Here is a 19,396-nt window from a genome sequence, read left to right on the forward strand (position 1 = left end):
TCATATAGCCAATATGTTTAAGTCTAAGTAATGCATGAAGGGGTTAAATGCCATAGAGTAAGCTGTCTGCCAGGCTTAACTAGGGCACTCCCACTCTCCTTGGGAGGAGGGTAATCAAGCCTATTGTTGTACCTCAGTCTACCTGAGAAGCTAAGCATGTATGAGGTATGATCCCTGGTTGCTCTAAGCTCAGACCGCATGGCTCTAACAAGCCACTCTTATGTTCCTGTACCAATCATTTAGGAACTTTTATCACTTTATAACGAAACCAAGTTTTACTGCCTGTGTAACATTTTCTGAATGCCATAGGGGAAAGTGCATGAATCCAACCTTTGAAGAGTTTGCAAGCAAATCATTTTTAACTTACCAAACATGTGGTCTTTTTCCATGCCAAGGAAAGAGGGGACTATTTTGGAACTCACAAGGGCATATTTTAGGTCTGAGAGCCTATATTTCAATGCTTTACTTTGCTGCATGTTTTGTGATTGTAAATCTCTGCTGGGGTTCTCTCACCAAAGAATACTTGCCTAAAACCTGGATAATGTCATCTGGAAAGTGTGTACATACACACACCCCACCTCCATATTTTTTCCTTGCCACCAACAAGGAAAAGAAGAACTTGAAGTTTCAGTGCTAGGCCCTATATTGGCCTTATACCGACTTGAACTCTACAATGTATTTGAGAGCATTTTTTTTAATTGATTCGTAGTTTTAATTATAAGATTAGAGTCCAAGTGCTGATATCAGCTATACTTCCCAATTGCAGACACATATTCTATGCAAATACCATGCTTCGGAGAAGTAAGGGGAGACTGCACAAATCAGAAGTTATCTGGAGGGTCTACTATGTATTGTATGGAAAATTCTCCAGAACGTCTACCATGGTTTTTCTATCTTTCTCCCTTAAAGCTCTTAGGATGATGCCCTACATATTATTGAAATATCTCCATCTCATTTTTGTTACTTGCTCGTTTACTGAAGCAATAGCTGGCGCAGAAGTCCAGAGTAGTCTCAGGACTTGTTTCTAGACTCTCACTCCCAGGGACAGGCCTCTAGCTGATGGCATTGTCCGGAAAGGTGCTCATGGGGGCCATCCCAGCTGAGACTTGAAAGACCACTGCTGGAGGCAACTGTAGCAACTGCCCTTCACCTGGCAATTTGTTGTGGATATCCCATGGTGCCTGCAGAGATGAGGAGAGCGGGGCCACCTCCAGCACGGAAAGTCATGCACCCGGTAATCGACTGCAGAAGCTGAACCATCCAACGCAGCACCTTCAGTAGGAATGAGAACACACTAATATGTGTGTTCAACCTAACTCTGCCTCCCTAAACAATGACAGGATCAGGAGGAGGATCCAGCTACTTGGTCCACAGGCTGCTGCTCTCCCACGGGGCAGGAATAATTGGTGCTTGGCTTGTCTGGAGGTTTTTTCTATCCAGTCCCCATAGGAGGTGATGCTGGAGGACAGAACAACCATCTGGGATCCCGGAAAGGGCTCACTCATCAAGCCAACCTGGCTCCATGTCATGCTCTTGGCCTCCAAGTGGCACAGCAGGGCTGCACCCTCACCTAGCTGGGAGAAGAAGAAGAAGAAAAGAATGAAGCAAGAATGCTCCGGCTTTGGCCTATCACAAGGTGTGAAGATGAGTGGTTGGTTGGAGGCTGTTTGGAGAGATACTCACAGCAGCACCAGGCAGGTAGCTAGAGCTATTTCTTACAACACAGTACATGCCTGGATTGACCCCAGGATGTTCCTTGGCACAGTCTGAGGGCATCAGCACCTTGACTTGGTATGCGCTGGAGTCAGCCTCAATTTCACCTGTCAAAAGATGGGTGATTAGCCAGCAAACTGCTTCCAATTCACTTCCCACTTTTGGGAAAGAAAACTTCCAGAATCCTTCCTCCATCCTATGGCATACTGCCCCAAGCTCTACCCTGTCAGAATCCAGCCTTGACTCCCAAATGCCTGGACTCTACATTTGTCTGCTGAATCACACCATTTTATCCTGAACTAATTTGTCTCAGGAATTGTGCCCCCACCCCACCTCTGCTTCCATCACCACAATAATAATCTAGTTTAGCACCACTGAAAAATCCACCACTTCCCTACGCTTTTAGCCATATGCTTTCATCATATCTACACCAGAAACACGGGGCCTAATTTACATGTTGTGAGGGACACGTTACCACAGACGTAACATTTAACTACAAAAGACATGAGATATATCATCATTGCTTTCAGTGTTGTTTCACTGTACTTCATTGGATGATGTTTGCAAGGAGGAATGTGCATGATGATGGCATGTAACATGTCATTTAACAAATTTTACTAGGGAGACACAAGAGGTGCCGTGAGGTAGCGACAGTCAAGAGTTCCTCTCAACATCTTTCTGGTACACTTGCACTAATTTTATAGCCATTCCTTCTCCTCAGATAACCCTGGGGACTTTTTGCTCCGTGAGAGATCACTGAGAAGTCTCAGCACCCTTGCCAAACTACAATGCTCAGGATTCTTTGCAGGCAGCCATGGCCATTGCATAAAGATTGATGGAATATAGATTTGGAGAGTAGATGTCTCCCTGGTGGGTGTGTCTTCAAGGACTGTCCAGTTCCACTCAGCACAGCTGATCCTTACAGTTCACACACAAGCTCTGTGTGTGTGTGTGTGTGTGTGTGTGTGTATGCACACACACGCACACACACACATGGGCACACGCGCGCACACACACACACACACACACACACACACACACACACACACATGTGCAGATGCACAAACAGTAATTGGGGGCAAAAGCCAGGTTAAGCTCCATTGGCTGCCTGCACAAATCATGCTGCAACTTGATGCAACGTCACCAGGCTTCCAAATGAATGTACTAAGGGATATTTGATGTTAAGGAAGAGAGACTGTTTGAAATAGTCTTGGAGCATACAGCCCTATACAATAGCAAGGTCCCTCTCTTCTCTCCCTCTCCCTCCACCCCACTCCCACCCAACTCCCAGTCAGTCTCCTGGCATACCAGATTGCATCATTTGTAGACCCATCACTTTGCAGCTATCCCAGGGCTCCTTTGGGAAGTAGGCCATAGCAGCCACATGTTGGTCAAAGGCGATGGGCTTCTGGAGGAGCAGCAGAGCCACGTTGGAGCTGCCAGAGAGACTGTACTGCGCCGTCTCCTCATAAGGGTAAATTGCAGCAACATGGATGCCTCTGGCGTGGCCCTTGGGATGTGTCAGCCTCACAAAGACAGCTATGTTTGCTGGGTCCCTGCAAAGAGTAAAGGGGGGCCTGGAATAACTCTGTTTTGGGTCAAAGGAAAAGCAACAAGGCAAAGGGAATAGTGTAGGCTAGTCCATTAAGGCAAATGGGGCACTGCCCCACCAACCTCAGTCTGCCCTAAGCCCCTACCCACCTGCCTTCTTAGCTACAACCAGTTCAGGTGATGGCACTGGCCGTCTGCTTCTTCCTCCTCCTTAGTCTCTGTGTTGCCCTTGCAGAACTCCGCAGGGAGCAGGATGGGGACAAAACTAGAATCAGTTGGCGCTGGCTGTTATTGACTCCAACTCCATTGTGGCCTCCCTGCTTCCCACCCTACCAGTCCCAAATGGGCACTAGCCATCACTAACAGGGAATAGTCTCTTGTTCTTCATTTTTTTTTGCTCTTGGTAGGACCCATAAGGTCAGTGGTTCGAATCCCCATGACGGGGTGAGCTCCCATTGCTCTGTCCCAGCTCCTGCCAACCTAGCAGTTCGAAAGCACGTCAAAGTGCAAGTAGATAAATAGGTACCACTCTGGTTGGAAGGTAAATGGCATTTCCATGCGCTACTCTGGTTCGCCAGAAGCGGCTTAGTCATGCTGGCCACATGACCCGGAAGCTGTACGCCGACTCCCTCGGCCAATAAAGCGAGATGAGCGCAGCAACGCCGGAGTCTGTCATGACTGGATCTAATGGACCTTTACCTTTAGGACCCATAATGATGAGACAGGGCAGGCAGCAGGCTCAGCTATGTTTACATAGTTTATTCAAAGTAACAACTCCTCCATAAACTATGGTAAACTTGATGTTGACCTATGTTAAAATTAATCTGGGCCTTTTTCTTGCTTCTGTTCATGTTATCTGAGCTCATCGGTGATGCTGTGAAGTACAGCCATCTCCCTTTCCTGTATGCCCTCTGGGCAGCTATATCCTACAGCAGAGGTCAGCAAACTTTTTCAGCAGGGGGCCGGTCCACTGTCCCTCAGACCTTGTGGGGGGCCAGACTATATTTTTTTTTGGGGGGGGAATGAACGAATTCCTATGCCCCACAAATAACCCAGAGATGCATTTTAAATAAAAGCACACATTCTACTCATGTAAAAACACACTGATTTCCAGACCATCCGCAGGCCGGATTTAGAAGGCGATTGGGCTGGATCTGGCCCCCGGGCCTTAGTTTGCCTACCCATGTCCTACAGCCTAGGTGAACAAAATAGGTGTGCCTCTTTCACATTCACCCCGTAATGAAATGTCTCCCTACCCTAACATGTAGCACGGAATGGGTGAATACAGTGGTACCTCAGGTTACATACGCTTCAGGTTACAGACTCCGCTAGCCCAGAAATAGTACCTCGGGTTAAGAACTTTGCTTCAGAGTGAGAACAGAAATCGTGCAGCGGTGGCACAGCGGCAGCGAGAGGCCCCATTAGCTAAAGTGGTCTTCAGGTTAAGAACAGTTTCAGGTTAAGAACAGACCTCCAGAATGAATTAAGTTCTTAACCCGAGGTACCACTGTATTGATAATGAACTAGAGTCTCCCAAAGGGCATGGGCTCTGATCTCCTAACACAGGGCTAGAGAACCTCTAGCCTGTGGGTCCAAGTTGGCTCGCCATGCTTCTCCCATTCGACACTTATTCTGAAGGAGGCCACGAGAATGGGGGCATCACTTACGTCTGTTGAACACACTGTGCTGTAGTCAACACCCAGTAGCGGTTCAGAATTGAGCCCCCGCAGCTCTGATTCTCACATGTGGCGATGAGCACTTGCCAGGGCAAGGACAATTGTGCTGAGATCCATGCAGCCAGGGCTGAAGAGGGCAAAGAGGCTGGGTCAGTGTGTGGTGGGGGAGAGGACAATAGCAGAGCGAGGGAGGCTAACTCTAAACAGCAGGAAATGTACATGGAATGCCATTCCTGTCAGGGGTGCTCTGGAAGGCATTGTGCCATTGTATGTACAGGCCACAGTGACCTGGGGGAGAAGGGACACATGTTTTGAAGCAGCTCACATGAGAAATTCCAAGCTATCACTCACTCTCTGGTTTCTGTAGCTGCCTAAGATTTTTTGTAGGCCTCAGGTGTTTCCAAGGAACTGTGTGATTGTAACGATACCCTGCAACCTTTGTGGTCCTCTCCAGCCAGGGCAGGTAGTGGGGCAGACTGCTGAAGACATAGGGGCGAGAGCAGGCTTCATCAAAACTGCTCAGCACCCCCAGCTGAAGCCAGGCCCCACCCTGGGGGTCAGGGCAGATCAGCGGAGAGCCCACATCACCCTGGATAGGAGGAGGGAGAAGGAAAAGAAAATGAGAAAGAGAAGTAGGTACAAAAGAAGCTTCCCAACCATTACACTCTTTCAAACAGCAGTTGACCTCCTTTCTGTGGGGCACTTTGTGCTAGAGCTGGCTCAGTGGCTGTCTCAAACAGCAGGAGCCCCACCTGCCCCACTGCTGGCACAGAAACGGTGCTAGTATTGGTGCCGATTTTGGCTGAAATCACATCTGAAATTTTGCAAGACCTTGTGGAGCATGCAGAATCTTGAGCAATTTCAGTGATATCTCACCCAAAATTGGCAGCAGGAAAGGGATGCATGTGGCGCTGTGGGTTAAATCACAGAGCCTAGGACTTGCCGATCAGAAGGTCAGCGGTTCGAATCCCCGCGACTAGGTGAGCTCCCGTTGCTCGGTCCCTGCTCCTGTCAACCTAGCAGTTCAAAAGCACATCAAAAGTGCAAGTAGATAAATAGGTACTGCTCCGGCGGGGCGTAATGGTCAGGGGTCCCTTTACCTTTATGGTAGCAGCAGTGGCAGGGCAAGGCGGCACTTCCTGTTTTGACATGCCACCTCTACTTTATGCAAACCATGTAACAAGCTAATTTGTAAATACCCATCTACTGGATCCATGATAAGCAGTATGAGAGAGACAGAGAACATGCAATATCTAGGTGCTGTTGTACACCTGAAAGAGCTATGTGTGGCAGGCAGGAATTATGTCTTTTAACCTCTTCAGTTTAACAAATGGGCAAGGAGACTGACTTTTTAAATCCACAGCCAGCTGATATCAGCGTCGAGTCAAAAAGCGGTGGAGGTGGGTCATAATCTCTCTCACCGTGCAGACTCCTTCCGGGCCCATTTGAGCCTTGATACAGAATATGGCGTTGGAGAGCTGCTCTCCAAGCTGGTCGCAGCTGGTGATGCTCAGGATGTCTAAGGGGTGTCTCAGCAGCACGGCAGGGCCTCCTACAGCAGGGAGAGAACACATGGGGGTAGCACCATCTGCCCTCAAGTTAGGCAGCATAAATCCATCTCCAGGCCCTCAGTGATGACCACCTGTAGGGCTCACAAGAGGGTGTGGCAGGGCACAGAGATGAGGATCCTTTCGCCTTCCAGCTGTTGCCAGACTACAGCTCCCATCATACATGACCTTTGACAATGTTGGCTAAGGCCAGTGGGAGTTGGAGTCCCTCAGCAACTGGAGTACTGCAAGTTCCCCACCCCTATAGTAGGATAAAGAAAGTGAGCAGATGGGAACAGGAGGGTTGGAAGTTGAAGTGGGCAAGAGGAATTAAGAGAAGAGTCCAGATCAGGGCAAAAGAAAAGGAATGTTGGGATAGAGAGTGGACAATGGACAGGAGTGTCCATGAAGATGAACTGTGGAAGGTTGATGTTCTCAGACTTATCTGAAACAACAAGCCAGCTCTTTGGCTGCCTGCAAGAGTAACACTGGCATTATACCTTTCATGCATCATTTCATGAGAGGGCCCTGCACAAAACCAAACAGACTTATCTCTCTTGGGTATCTTTTCTGGGGACCCTAACTACTATCTGATATGCAATCTTGCTTACAGAATCACAGAGACTGGAAGAACCAACAAGGTCATTTAAGAGAGCCAATTCAGATCACAGTGTACAAGCAGGAAGCAAGTGCACCACTCACCTTCCAGCACAGACCAGCCTGGAAGCCAACAATTTCTGAAGTCACCTATTGCATCTGCCTTGTCTGAGAGACACACAGGTGCAACAAAGGGACCAAATTCCAGTGGCTCCTCCAATTGCAAAAGGCCCAGGTTGTGAAGGTCCCTGTGCTCCAACCAGTTTGGGTGTGTCAGAGACTGGCGGGTCTGCACTGAGTACGTTGCCTTGGAGATGTCAACTAGACCAGCCTGCACCAGGGCCAAAGCTTCTGATTTTTTTCTGAAACAGAGATACAGCAACATAATAGTTTCAGTAACCACACACATGTTGCAGAAGCAGGTATCGAGCACTCTATTGTAGATACTGTTGTTATTTGAACTTTTATTATATGAACTGTGAACTTGATATAAAATGCAATCAAATAAAATGTGCTTCTGTGGCCCCATAACACCTGCACAGCATGTAAAACAAATGACATATATTTGGGGTGGGAAGGTTATTAATGCTACATAAGGACTCCCTACTTCAGTGGGCACAGAATGATGAATACATGTTCCAATGTGGTGGCTGGGTAACGTTTTAAGGCACAACTCAGCACAAGTCTGGAAATCACTGGGAAGGATAAAAATGCATACTGTTCTAGCATGCTAGTAAACCACCCTGTGATCCTCGGATGAAGGGCAGTATAAAATAAAATAATAATAGTAATAGTAGTAGTAGTAATAATAATAATAATAATACAATAAAATTCAACATTTTAAAATGGATGCAATACTGGTAGCAAACAGGTGCTTGGGGCAGCAATATATTTTGTAAGAGTGAACGGCAGTAAAATGGCAAATGCAATTAAATGCATTCATGGGCAAACAACAACAACTTCATTTAACTTATACGCTCAATCACCAAAGTCGTGGTGATTGACCAGGAACGAAACCAAGGGGTCATAGTGGATAGCTTGATGAAGATGTGTGGCAGCTGTGGAAAGGTAAATTCCACTTGAAAATTAAAATGCTGATATTACAATGCAGTTACTCAAGTCATAGTGCAACCACCTTTGGAATACTGTGTACTGTTCTGGTCACCACAGCTCAAAAAGAGTATTTATTGTAGAGCTGGAAAAGGTTCAGAAATGGGCAACCAAAATCATCAAGGAGATGGAGCAACTCTCCTATCAGGAAAGCTTACAACATTTGGGGCTTTTTACTTTAAAGAAAAGATGCGTAAGAGGAGGCATGATAGAAATGTATAAAATTATGGAGGAAGTGGGTGGTGTTTCATAACACTAGAACTTTGAGACATCCAGGGAAGCTGAATGTTGAAGGATTCAGGGCAGATAAAAGTACAGTTTTGAGTAAAACCATTGAAATTCATTCCTTATACTGTATCTTTAGAGTTTTGGTCTATCACTGCAATTTTATTTATAATATTCTGTTTTCCCTCCTTCTGCAGTTGCCATGCTATGTATGGCACTGAAAAATTGATTTTTCAGCTTGTTATCAGATGAAGGAGAATATATTAAAAATTTTGTATAGGTGGTACCTGATGCCCACAAGACTCATCAAAATGTACAAAAGGGGCTCTAAACTCTGTTGGATATGCTCAGAGAAGGAAGGATCCCTAAAACATATGTGGTGGCCATGCAAGCAATCAAAAAACATTGGGAGATGGTCTATGAAGAATTTTTTTAAAATGTTTAAATTCACCTTCCCCCTCAAAACCTGAAGCCTTCCAGCTAGCCATCATAGGAGAGGAGCTACCAAAAAAGGTGTGTAACTTATTTTTATATGCCACAGTTGCTACAAGAATTATGTATGCAAAGATTTGGAAAGACAAAGCTATTCCAACAGAAAAGCAATTGTTTGATAAACTGACAGTTTGCAGAATTAGCAAGCATGACTTCTAAAATAAGGGATTGTGATGAAGGGAGGACAAGGGCTGAGTGGGAATATTTCAGAGAGTACCTAAAAAGAAATGATATTACAACTGGCCTGCAAGCAACTGTTTGAACAACAGTAAAATAAAACGAAGGAATTGGTAGAATTAAAATAAGGTGTAGAAAACAGCGGAAATGCAGCAAACTAAGATTCTGTTAATGTCACTGAAGGTTAGGTTGGGAAGTCTGTAAAAAATAGTATAAGGTAAAATATGTATGGTGTACTGTAAAATTGAAAATGCAGAGAGAGAGAGACCAAGACAATGCACCTATCTTGAACTAGATCAACCTGAATAACAGGATACTTACATAAGGTTGGCACAGTTGGCTGAGGTTAAAATCCACCAGGGGTTGAGAATGGAGCCAGCACAGAAATGCTGGATGGGCAGCTTAAGAGCAACAACCCAGGGAAATTCCCCCAACTCAGCCTCAGTGCAGCTTGGGCATTTGGGCACAAAACCAGGCCGCAGCCCACATCCTGAAGGGAAAGACCAACATATTAGAAATGAATTTGCTTGCCTTCAGTTCTCAGTTTATCTAACAGAAGTCTGAAGTAATATTATCCAGTACAGTCTATTTCCCGACAGAATGATGAGGGAGCAACTGGTGGCACACACATAACAGTTCCTCAGATCTCCCCCTTATTATTATTATTATTTTTCAGGGGTGGGGAGTACATGTACTCACCAAATTTGCGATCCATAAGAACTGCCATCTTGTTAAGTTGGTAGGTATGGGAGTTGGCATCCCATGCCAATCCCACCTCACACTGTTTCAGCGTCACCTGTACAGGGAGTTGCAAGTTGGGCATTATGGTTACACTAGGTGGGGCAAGTAATGCTAGGGAAGGGCCAGGAGATGGGCCTTCCTCGCGTTTACTCTTGGGGAACTGTGGCCTAGCTACAACAATATGAACAGGAGCACCTTGGTTGATGTAAGTGTCTGGTACGGATGCTACGGCGGTTGAAGGAGGCGTTTGTGGCTGTGAAGTGGTAGCAGGTATTATTATTATATGTGGTTGTACAACAGCTGACATTTCTGTTGAGTGTATTGTGGATGTTACAGATATTTGGTTGGTTGTAGAGGATGTTGTGGACGACTGCCCTGTTGTTGTGGACGACTGCCCTGTTGTTGTGGACGACTGCCCTGTTGTTGTGGATGACTGCCCTGTTGTTGTGGACGACTGCCCTGTTGTTGTGGGCGAATGCCCTGTTGTTGTGGGCGAATGCCCTGTTGTTGTGGACAACTGCCCTGTTGTTGTGGGCGAATGCCCTGTTGTTGTGGACGACTGCCCTGTTGTTGTGGACGAATGCCCTGTTGTTGTGGACGACTGCCCTGTTGTTGTGGACGACTGCCCTGTTGTTGTGGACGACTGCCCTGTTGTTGTGGATGACTGCCCTGCTGTTGTGGACGAATGCCCTGTTGTTGTGGACGAATGCCCTGTTGTTGTGGACGACTGCCCTGTTGTTGTGGACGACTGCCCTGTTGTTGTGGGCGAATGCCCTGTTGTTGTGGATGACTGCCCTGCTGTTGTGGACGAATGCCCTGTTGTTGTGGACAACTGCCCTGTTGTTGTGGATGACTGCCCTGTTGTTGTGGACGACTGCCCTGTTGTTGTGGGCGAATGCCCTGTTGTTGTGGATGACTGCCCTGCTGTTGTGGATGACTGCCCTGTTGTTGTGGACGAATGCCCTGCTGTTGTGGACGACTTCTGCCCTGTTGTGGATTTTAGTGCTATTGTAGATGTTGCAGAAGATAGATGTTCAAGTGTGGAAGACACTACAGAAGATGTTTCTCTGGCCATTGTAGATGTCTGTCCAGTTGTTGAAGATGATAAAAATGGGGGGTGCCTGGTAGTTGTAAGTGTTACATGGGGTGTTGTGATATTGGGGAGGGACTGTGTTGTTGTGGATGTTTTCTGAATTGTTGTGGATGTTGTAAAATTTACATGATTATCTGCTGCAACTATTGTGACTACTGACTGTAGTCTATTGAGTGCAGGTGTAGAGTGCACTGAAGCTGTAGGTATTACAGTCAATGGTTTTGTAGCTTCTGGCGATGAGAGTTCATTTGTAAAGATAGAATCCAACAGTGGGGGGTTGGTTGTCAAAGCTACTTCTGATGGTTCAACAGGTTCAACTGCTTCAGATGCTTCAGATTCTTGTTCCACAATTGGGGGTGTTATAGATGCTTGTGAGACTTGTGTGGTTGTTTGTGCTGTTGATGTGAATACTCTGCCTGTTGGGAATGTTACAGATTCTCCAGCTGTTGAAGATAATTTTCCTTCTGTTTCAGACAGAGCATATAATGGTGTAATTGCTGGGGGAGACAATTCACCATTAGTGGTCTCGCTATCTTTCAGTTGCGGACCAAGTGCTCCTTCTTGACTCAGCCACTTCAAATGGGATAAAATCTGAGAAGCCAGGATAGGAGCTGTGCAGTCGTGTAAGCTCTGGGACACAACACCCATCACCTCCCAGTGCCCGCTGCCAGGGTCACGACAAATCACAGGACTGCCTACAGACACCTGTAGCAGAAAAGAGAGCATGATAATCAGATATGGAATGAGACAACTAAAGCAGATTATAAAAAGGGGTCTGTGCCACTAAAAGCAGTAAGAAAGGCTGCCTCTTGGGAAGCATAGGAGCTCAGTAGTTATTTTCCAGCTCCTCAGCTATGCTGCAGTTGGCATGAAGAGGCAATTATTTTGTTTGATTGTGCTGTTTCCTGTCCGCACCAGCAGGTGAAACATGACAGGATGTGTCCAGAATGAAGAAAAGGTGTCCCTGTCATCCCCGCTCTTCATTTCTCCTACATAACTATTTGTGCTTTCTGGTAATGTTTGTTGGTGTCCTATACACGCACACTTTAAAAAAAAATCCCATTAGAATTCTGGTATTTCCAAACCTTGGCCAATCTTCCCTTCCCCTCTGCTGACTGTAGTCCCTTTCTAATCACATTGGTCCTATCAAATAGTATAAGACCAGATCTAACTTCCCACATATACAAAATGGTGACTAGAAAAGGGAAGTATAGAATGGGCACCCACTAGAGAACTAATGAGGTAGAGTTGGTTTGGAATACAGAATCACAATTTGCTGGCCGTTGCTGAAGTATGAGGGAAGTGCTGCCCTTCTCATTTTGAACAAGGACCCCAAATCAATAGGGATATGCCTTAACACATCTTCCTGCATCACAAAATGCAAAGAGATATGACAACAACAATAGCATTGTGTGAAGAACTCTGTCCTGGTACCCCATTTGCTAGAGAAAAGGCACCTGGCAAGGGATCCAGGAAGAGAAGAAATGTTAGCAATGCTTAAGCTCCTGGGTTTTTCTGGAGACAGGTTGCTTTGTACAAGAGGCTTCTTCTCTGTACAAAATACCCTTTCTACCTGTTTCCCATGGCCAAGGTTCCCTTTTGTGAGCCTTATGTGTACAACATGAAGTCAGAGAGATACAGACACATGCTGTGCACCCTATTATCTGGTCTCCCTGTGTGGGATTTATATACAGATGGTAATGAGCTGTGATGGGTTGATGAGTGAGTCACTCCATATCCTATACTCTGTTGTGGAGATGTGGTCTGGACAAAAAATTATGTGTAAGTGGCCATTGTTCAATCCCTCCTCCCCAACGTGATCAACGGGAAGGGTTTTTTTGTGGCCAGGTCTAGTTCCTGCCAACCTAGCAGTTCGAAAGCATGTCAAAGTGCAAGTAGATAAATAGGTAAAGGTAAAGGCGGGAAGGTAAAGGGCATTTCTGTGCGCTACTCTGGTTTCGCCAGAAGCAGCTTAGTCATGCTGGCCACATGACCCAGAAAAATTGTCTGCAGACAAACGTCGGCTCCCTCGGCCAGTAAAGCGAGAGTCGTTCATGACTGGACTTAACTGTCAGGGATCCTTTACCTTTACTAGGGTTGGTGTAAAGTGTGTGTGTGTGTGTGTGTGTGTCCCCATTCACACAATCGACCCTGAATCCATTCATAAGGGATTACCATGCAGTTTGTGTCATTAGACGCCTCTCTTGAAACACACAAGTTCCATGATTTGCCTATGTCAGGCCATTGCTTGGCACATTCCGATGTCACCAAAGTATGCACAATGATCTCCTTCACTGACCATCTGAAGGACCCTGTGAAGAAGGAGAGATGACTATAAACTGCAAGGCCTGTTAGCCAAACTCTAAGGATCCACTCCAGCACTGATCAGTCTCAGCGCTGTGCGTGTGTCTGCATGCGTTTTTTTTTTTTTAAATCAAATTCTCCTACATAGCCTTCTCTAACTTCTAAGTCTTCACTGACCATATTTTTTTCTAATATTTCCATAGCCCTAAGATATATAATTTATATAATTATATAATAATATAATTATACAATAATATAATTGAGTAATAATCACCCCAACACTCTTAATATATTAAACTATGTGCCAAATACACATTAGTTGAGTATAGTGGTTCTAACAGATGTGACACATACACTTAGTCTTTTTAAATAACTTGCAGACTTATTAGTACCTATGACTTTGACTCTGGGCTGTGGTCACCTTCCCCACTAGCACAACCCCCTCAGACCTTGACAGGGCACCTCCAAACTCACCGTCGGGTCTCCGCTCAATAATCCTACATTCCTCTTGTGTGTCATAGGGTTTTTCTTTCCGAATGACACAAGCTGGCCATATGTCTGGCTTCCTTAAATCAATTGGCTGGCCGAGCAGAATGAGTCCCAGGTCATTGTTGGGTGGTGCATCCCAAGAGCTGAAACCCCGGTGTGAAATGAACTGGCTCACTGTCTTGGTGCTGAAACGTCCGTGAGCCCCAGTGAATTCTACATTGCTCGGCTGCCTGCAAGGCAAACATGGAAGGTCATTTTATAATCAACCATAGCTATCAGATCCTGAATGGCGAGACCTTACTCCACAACAGCCTGTTCATTGTTCAGGCACTCTGTTTCATTTCAGAACCAACCATCTTAGGACCAGAGCTAGCACTCCATCAGGAGAAAAGCACTTCCAATCTCTCACATTACTCACATCAGTAGGAAACAGTTGGCTGCTGTCAGGACCCACCAGCTGCTCAGGACAACTCCTTGGCACCTTTTGCCATTGCCAAATATGTTCACTAACCATGGTGCTTCCAGGGCTTCTCTCTCTTCTGGGGAGGGAGACTTGTTCCAATTCGTCCAGGGATGCCGGATGCTACAGACTACAGAGGAACAGTAGAATATTGTAGGATCTCCCATTCCCTGCATCCTGACTGTGGTACAATGTGTAATAGATGCTTTAGTTGGGGCTTTGGATATTGAGCTGTGGTTAACCCCAATGGAGGAGTCTTTGATGGCTCACCAAAACTCCAGGCCAGTTCTACAGTTAACCTCTAATGTAAACCAGTATTGCACACCCTCCCTCAATCTGGTACAGGTTAGTCAAATGATTGTGCAAATGAACGCCACATGGAACCTTTTTCTTTTTTAAAAATATAAGCTTTATACATAGTTCATTGTCAGGGGCTAATGTTCTGTACTTGAAACCTCCCATTCAGTTATACCACTTAATCCTAAAGAGTTTCTGGGTTGCACAAGTCTTTCTGCTTCCCATAACATGGGGAACAGAACTCAAGCTCTGACTCTGGTCACTTACAGGTGGTGGAGGAGGACAAAAACAACTGGGAAAGGGCAGAGAGCCCAAGGAGAAGCTCCATCCTTCCTCTCTATGGCAGAGGGAGGCTTTGGGGTCATAAAGGTGCTTCATAGGGAAGATGAGAAGAGGTAGTGTAATCCACAGGCCCCACTGAGGCAGGGAGTCAGCACATGAGTTGTCTGGGATGGAACATTTAAGCTCACAAAAGACTCACCTGTGACATCAACTCCATAGAACTCTTGAGACCTGCTTTGAATTCTAGCATGCCTTAAGACTCTAGTTCAGTGTTCCTGTCACCTCTTCTGATCCTTGAATGCAGTTCTCTTTCAAAGATGCTGCTGTTCCCAGCACTGGCTGGAGCTGATGGGAGCTGGAATCCCAGAAACATAAGAACATGGGAAAAGCCTGCTGGACCTGGCTCACCTAGTCCAAGCAACCTGTTCTCACAGTGGGCAACCAGAAACATATGGGAAGGGCCGAAACAGGACCTGAGTGTAACAGCACTCTACCCATTTGTGATTCCCAGAAAGTGGAATTTAGCAGGGGTTAGAACATGTGGAGGGCCAACTGTGACCTGTATGTTAAAATAGAACTGTTGTGCAATTATGGACATAGCAGTAGTTTGCAATTAGGGATACTAATTATGTTTTATGGCACTGTTACACTCTAGAATAAGCTGCATTTAAAATAAGGTTCCTCTGAGCCTTCTAAATAAAGCCGCAGGTGTTACCAATCACCTGCAAAAAATGTTTACTAGCCTACTGGGAGGCAGACAGGAAGGATGGAGAGCTCTGTCCCTCTTGGATGCATTTATCTCATGTGCGGAGAGTACTGAGTGTTCCATCTCTCCTCCATAGGCCTGTTCTCTCACTTTCACTGAATTCCTAGTTGCTAGTGTTTAATATAGGGCTGTGTGACTACACATAGTACTACCTTGGGTTAAGAACTTAATTCGTTCTGGAGGTCTGTTCTTAACCTGAAACTGTTCTTAACCTGAAGCACCACTTTAGCTAATGGGGCCTCCTGCTGCTGCCGTGCCACCAGAGCACGATTTCTGTTCTCATCCTGAAGCAAAGTTCTTAACCCGAGGTATTATTTCTGGGTTAGAGGAGTCTGTAACCTAAAGCGTATGTAACCTGAAGTGTCTGTAACCCGAGGTACCATGGTACTGTAAAACGAGCATGCTTTAGCTGTACTTGTTCATTAATGGAATTCTCCTACTCCCCATATCAGTGTTAGCCGCTAAGGGGCACTTCCAGATGAGTTTGTGGAATGAGTGCTACTCAGTGCTATTTTTCTAGCAGTGCCAGAACTGAGTTCCAGACGGAAAAAAGCTCTGGTGCTACTCATGTATGCAAGTTTTTAGTGTATCAAGGTGAAATCATCAGAAAACTAGCCCATGCTCCCCACCCCATTTAATATTGATTGCTCCTTAGCACACAAAATCCAGTAAGTATAACATGTTATACATCTGCAGTCACTGATGTTGAAGCTCCTTAGTTTTAGTGGGCAGTTTGTCATGTGGCTGGCTTCTATCACTACCCCCTTTGCTCTGTTTTGCTGCTCAGCTGAGGATCATAACCTAGCCATTTTACTGCTGGTGCACAAGTGGGATGTCCAGACTGATATCTACAACTCAGCGGCCACTTGCCACAACCAGGCTGTTGTGGAGGCTGGCTGGAGTGGTGGCTATGAGAGCCATGAACCCCAATAAAGGCTGTGAAAACTTGCACTCATTCTGCTCCAGCTTCTTTCTTGGAAAGTAAATGGCTGGTCAAAGGAACCTCGTCACTGGAGCAGGGGCAATATTTTGATAGAGGTCTTGCATAAGAGCAAACTTGCACAAGATCCTTTTTTTAAAAATGGCTGATACATGTATTGTGACTATCTTTAAGCAACAGGATTTGGGACCTGGAAGTGGGGTAATGTTGAAGGGAAACAGAGTTAGCTCAGGTGGGCTTAAGCTTTGAGTACTCTGGTGATCTTCATAAAGTAAATGCAGCTGCTGTATTCTGGTCCTTTATTATATCTGGAACCCATAGATGGATGGGATTTGATGTTCCCTTGTCCTCCCCCACCCAAAGCACAATCCTCGTTTCCCCACACTGTGAAATATGTTTATAATACTGTATCTGCTCTTGTGCAATTCTTGTCAATCTTTTTCTAGGTGTGCATGTTTAGATAAAGAAATACCTGTGTTCATACCTAGAATGGAATAAATAGTGGAGGGGCAGAAAGGATTTATTAAGAGAAAATTCACACAAATTTTACAGTCACCTGGTTTTAGGGTGCTGGTACGATTGAACTTATTTTTTCAGTTGCCAACTCAACACATTCAAAGGGCTCAGGTTTGTGTGTATGTTAAACATTATTTAGAAAGAGCAGCCAGAGTGGGGTTGGGGGGACCACATATAAAATGCCTACTGAAAACAAAATACCACATAGCGTTTTTATGCTTATTCTCAAAAGTAAGGTCTGCACCAAGCGTCATATTCCTGCTCTTAGTCACCGGGGTTTGATATTTTGAGTTAGATATTATTATTATTATTATTATTATTATTATTATTATTATTATTATTATTATCATCATCATCATCATCCCGCTTTTCCCTCAGACTGCCACCATGAGGAAAGTCATGTTTCACATGGGCCAGTGAGGTGGGCAAAGCCAGCTTTCCCCTCACGCTTCAACTTGCCCTCAGGCCACCCGAAATGTTCAAAAGAGGGCCTTGAGTCAACAGCGCAGGGTGCTTTCCCTGGCGACCATCCCCACAGCTGCCATTTCTACTTGGCCTCCCGCGAGTGGGCGAAGCAAGCACCTCCCTTAGCTGCCTAGGGATCTGTCCCCTCACCCCTTTTAAAGATGGTGTCGGCCCCATGAAGCTGTTCTCCATGAGGGCGCCTTTGCACCCCATGCCCTCAAGATGGCTACGAAGGAACTGGCACTCGAAGATTTTGTCCGCCCCAACTGTCTTCGTGTTTTTCGCGGTTCATGAAGAAGCAACATATGTTTTCCCAAGCAGAACCGTCTGAGGACGTAGGAATGGCTGCTTCACTGGGAACAGAACGATCAGACCAGTTAGGGGCAGAGGCTATCTTGCAAGGGAAGGCAAGATGCAGACATGTTTGTGTTTCTGTCCTCGGCCAGCAGACTGGAGTGGGGGGACGGGGACGTGCATGAACATGGGGGAAGCGCTGACCTTCAAATTCCAATATACTTTTGAATTCCAGCGACAAAATAATTGCATTCCTCGACTGCTTAAGTCTCACGAGGGTGCGCCGTCTAGCTAGATCCGCTTCCACCCTCACGTTGCTTCTGTGGCGAAGGGAAAACGGGACACCAGAGCAAAGATTGCTGAAAGATCTCATGGGGTGGTGGATGACAAGTCTTCATCATGGACTTCCAAAAGGGCAACAGGGGTAAGAGTAGAAAGTCATCCTTCTGACACACACACACACAAACACACACGCACATTCTTCTTTCTACCCTTCACATCCAGCGTGTGAGACTTGTTTAGAACTGAGACTTCATGCTCAGGACAGAGCTGTGCTGGATGCAAACAATCCTATACATGTCTCCTAAGTAAGTCACATTCAATTCAATGTGACTCCATGCCAATGATGCAGGATTCCATCTTTAAATGTGTTTAGTGTTCTGTCTGACTCCTTCCTTTCCCCAGGGCTACAACTGTTTTGCGCAAAGATACAGCAACACGGGTTTCAGAGGATCTCCTGGGTGCTGTGGCTTTCCCAGTTGCCAAGACCATGTTAAAAACTAGGCTGTGGGACATAGATCGCCAGGAACTAATCTCAGCTGCGGAAAAAACATGCCCCCCTCTTTATTTTCGACTCTCTTGGGCGCAGGAATTTAATCTTAATTACTTACAATTTTTGTTTAATCTGCAAGAAAGAAGGGCCTTTTCACTGGCCAGGTTCAATTCTAATCCTTCTAACCTCCTTTGGAGCAGGTTTGCAGGTTTGGCAGAAGGAGACAGGATCTGCCCATGCGATGCCCACCTGGTGGAAACTCTAGCACACATGGCCCTTAACTGTAAAATGTATGATGATCTCCGCCAACGATTTCTAGACCATCTATGTATTCCAACATGGAAACCAGAGACGGAGGTTATGCGCTTCTTATTACAGGGGAGAGACCAGGAGCTCACCAAGACAGTAGCTAAGTTCCTCTATTTGATTTTTTGTCGCCAAAGTATGCTACAGGATTGCTGGAAACCCACAGAGATGAGGCGGATTGCTTGCCTCTTCTGCCCTTTGGCGGGTGACTGTGCTGTTGGGGTGGCGACGAGATCGCACTGGCCTAGCTATTTTAAATGTATTCTGAATGTTCTTATGGGATGCCAATAAAGGTTACTTGACTTGACTTGAATTCAATGTGACTCCATGCCAAAGATGCAGGATTCCATCTTTGAATGTGTTTCATCCTGTTCTGCCACTTCTCACCCCCCCCCCCCCAAATTCCTGGGTACTCTGCCTCCACAAAAGGGCCACTGGACCAACTTAAGAGCTGCCAAGAGGGGGAAATGTAAACAGATGCAGTCTAGCAGTCTACCACTAAGCAACAGAACACCCCCCCCCATTTCTTCACCCTCTTTCTTCTCCACAACCATAATATGTCCATGACATTAGTGTCTCATAC

General features: G+C 45.8%; 1 protein-coding gene and 1 long non-coding RNA gene across 3 annotated transcripts in view; one reads left to right on the top strand and one right to left on the bottom strand.

Moving 5' to 3' along the window:
• LOC309332752 overlaps positions 1-4,324 on the top strand; it is a 107,679-nt gene extending 103,355 nt beyond the window's left edge. Inside the window, exon 2 of the long non-coding RNA XR_014152327.1 lies at positions 4,202-4,324. This is a non-coding gene — a long non-coding RNA (uncharacterized lncRNA). The remainder of the gene's footprint in view (positions 1-4,201) is intronic.
• Positions 679-14,940, bottom strand: LOC309332734 (uncharacterized protein). 2 transcript variants are annotated; one of them, XM_081845908.1, is made up of 13 exons: positions 14,740-14,940; positions 14,227-14,305; positions 13,701-13,945; positions 13,098-13,234; positions 9,788-11,627; positions 9,410-9,578; positions 7,190-7,446; positions 6,362-6,492; positions 5,292-5,529; positions 4,932-5,067; positions 3,022-3,269; positions 1,684-1,820; positions 679-1,574 (listed from the first exon to the last, which is right to left on the bottom strand). In XM_081845908.1, exons 1-13 carry the CDS (start codon positions 14,798-14,800, stop codon positions 1,308-1,310), a joined length of 3,945 nt encoding a protein of 1,314 aa, XP_081702034.1. In that variant the 5' UTR covers positions 14,801-14,940; the 3' UTR covers positions 679-1,307. The 2 variants fall into 2 exon arrangements, with proteins under 2 accessions (XP_081702034.1, XP_081702033.1); XM_081845907.1 differs by having other exon boundaries at positions 14,134-14,305.
• Between the last annotated feature and the right edge of the window lie 4,456 nt (positions 14,941-19,396).

The sequence above is a fragment of the Podarcis erhardii genome (genome assembly GCF_964252035.2).
Source record: "Podarcis erhardii genome assembly, chromosome: 17".
Lineage (NCBI taxonomy): Eukaryota > Metazoa > Chordata > Lepidosauria > Squamata > Lacertidae > Podarcis > Podarcis erhardii.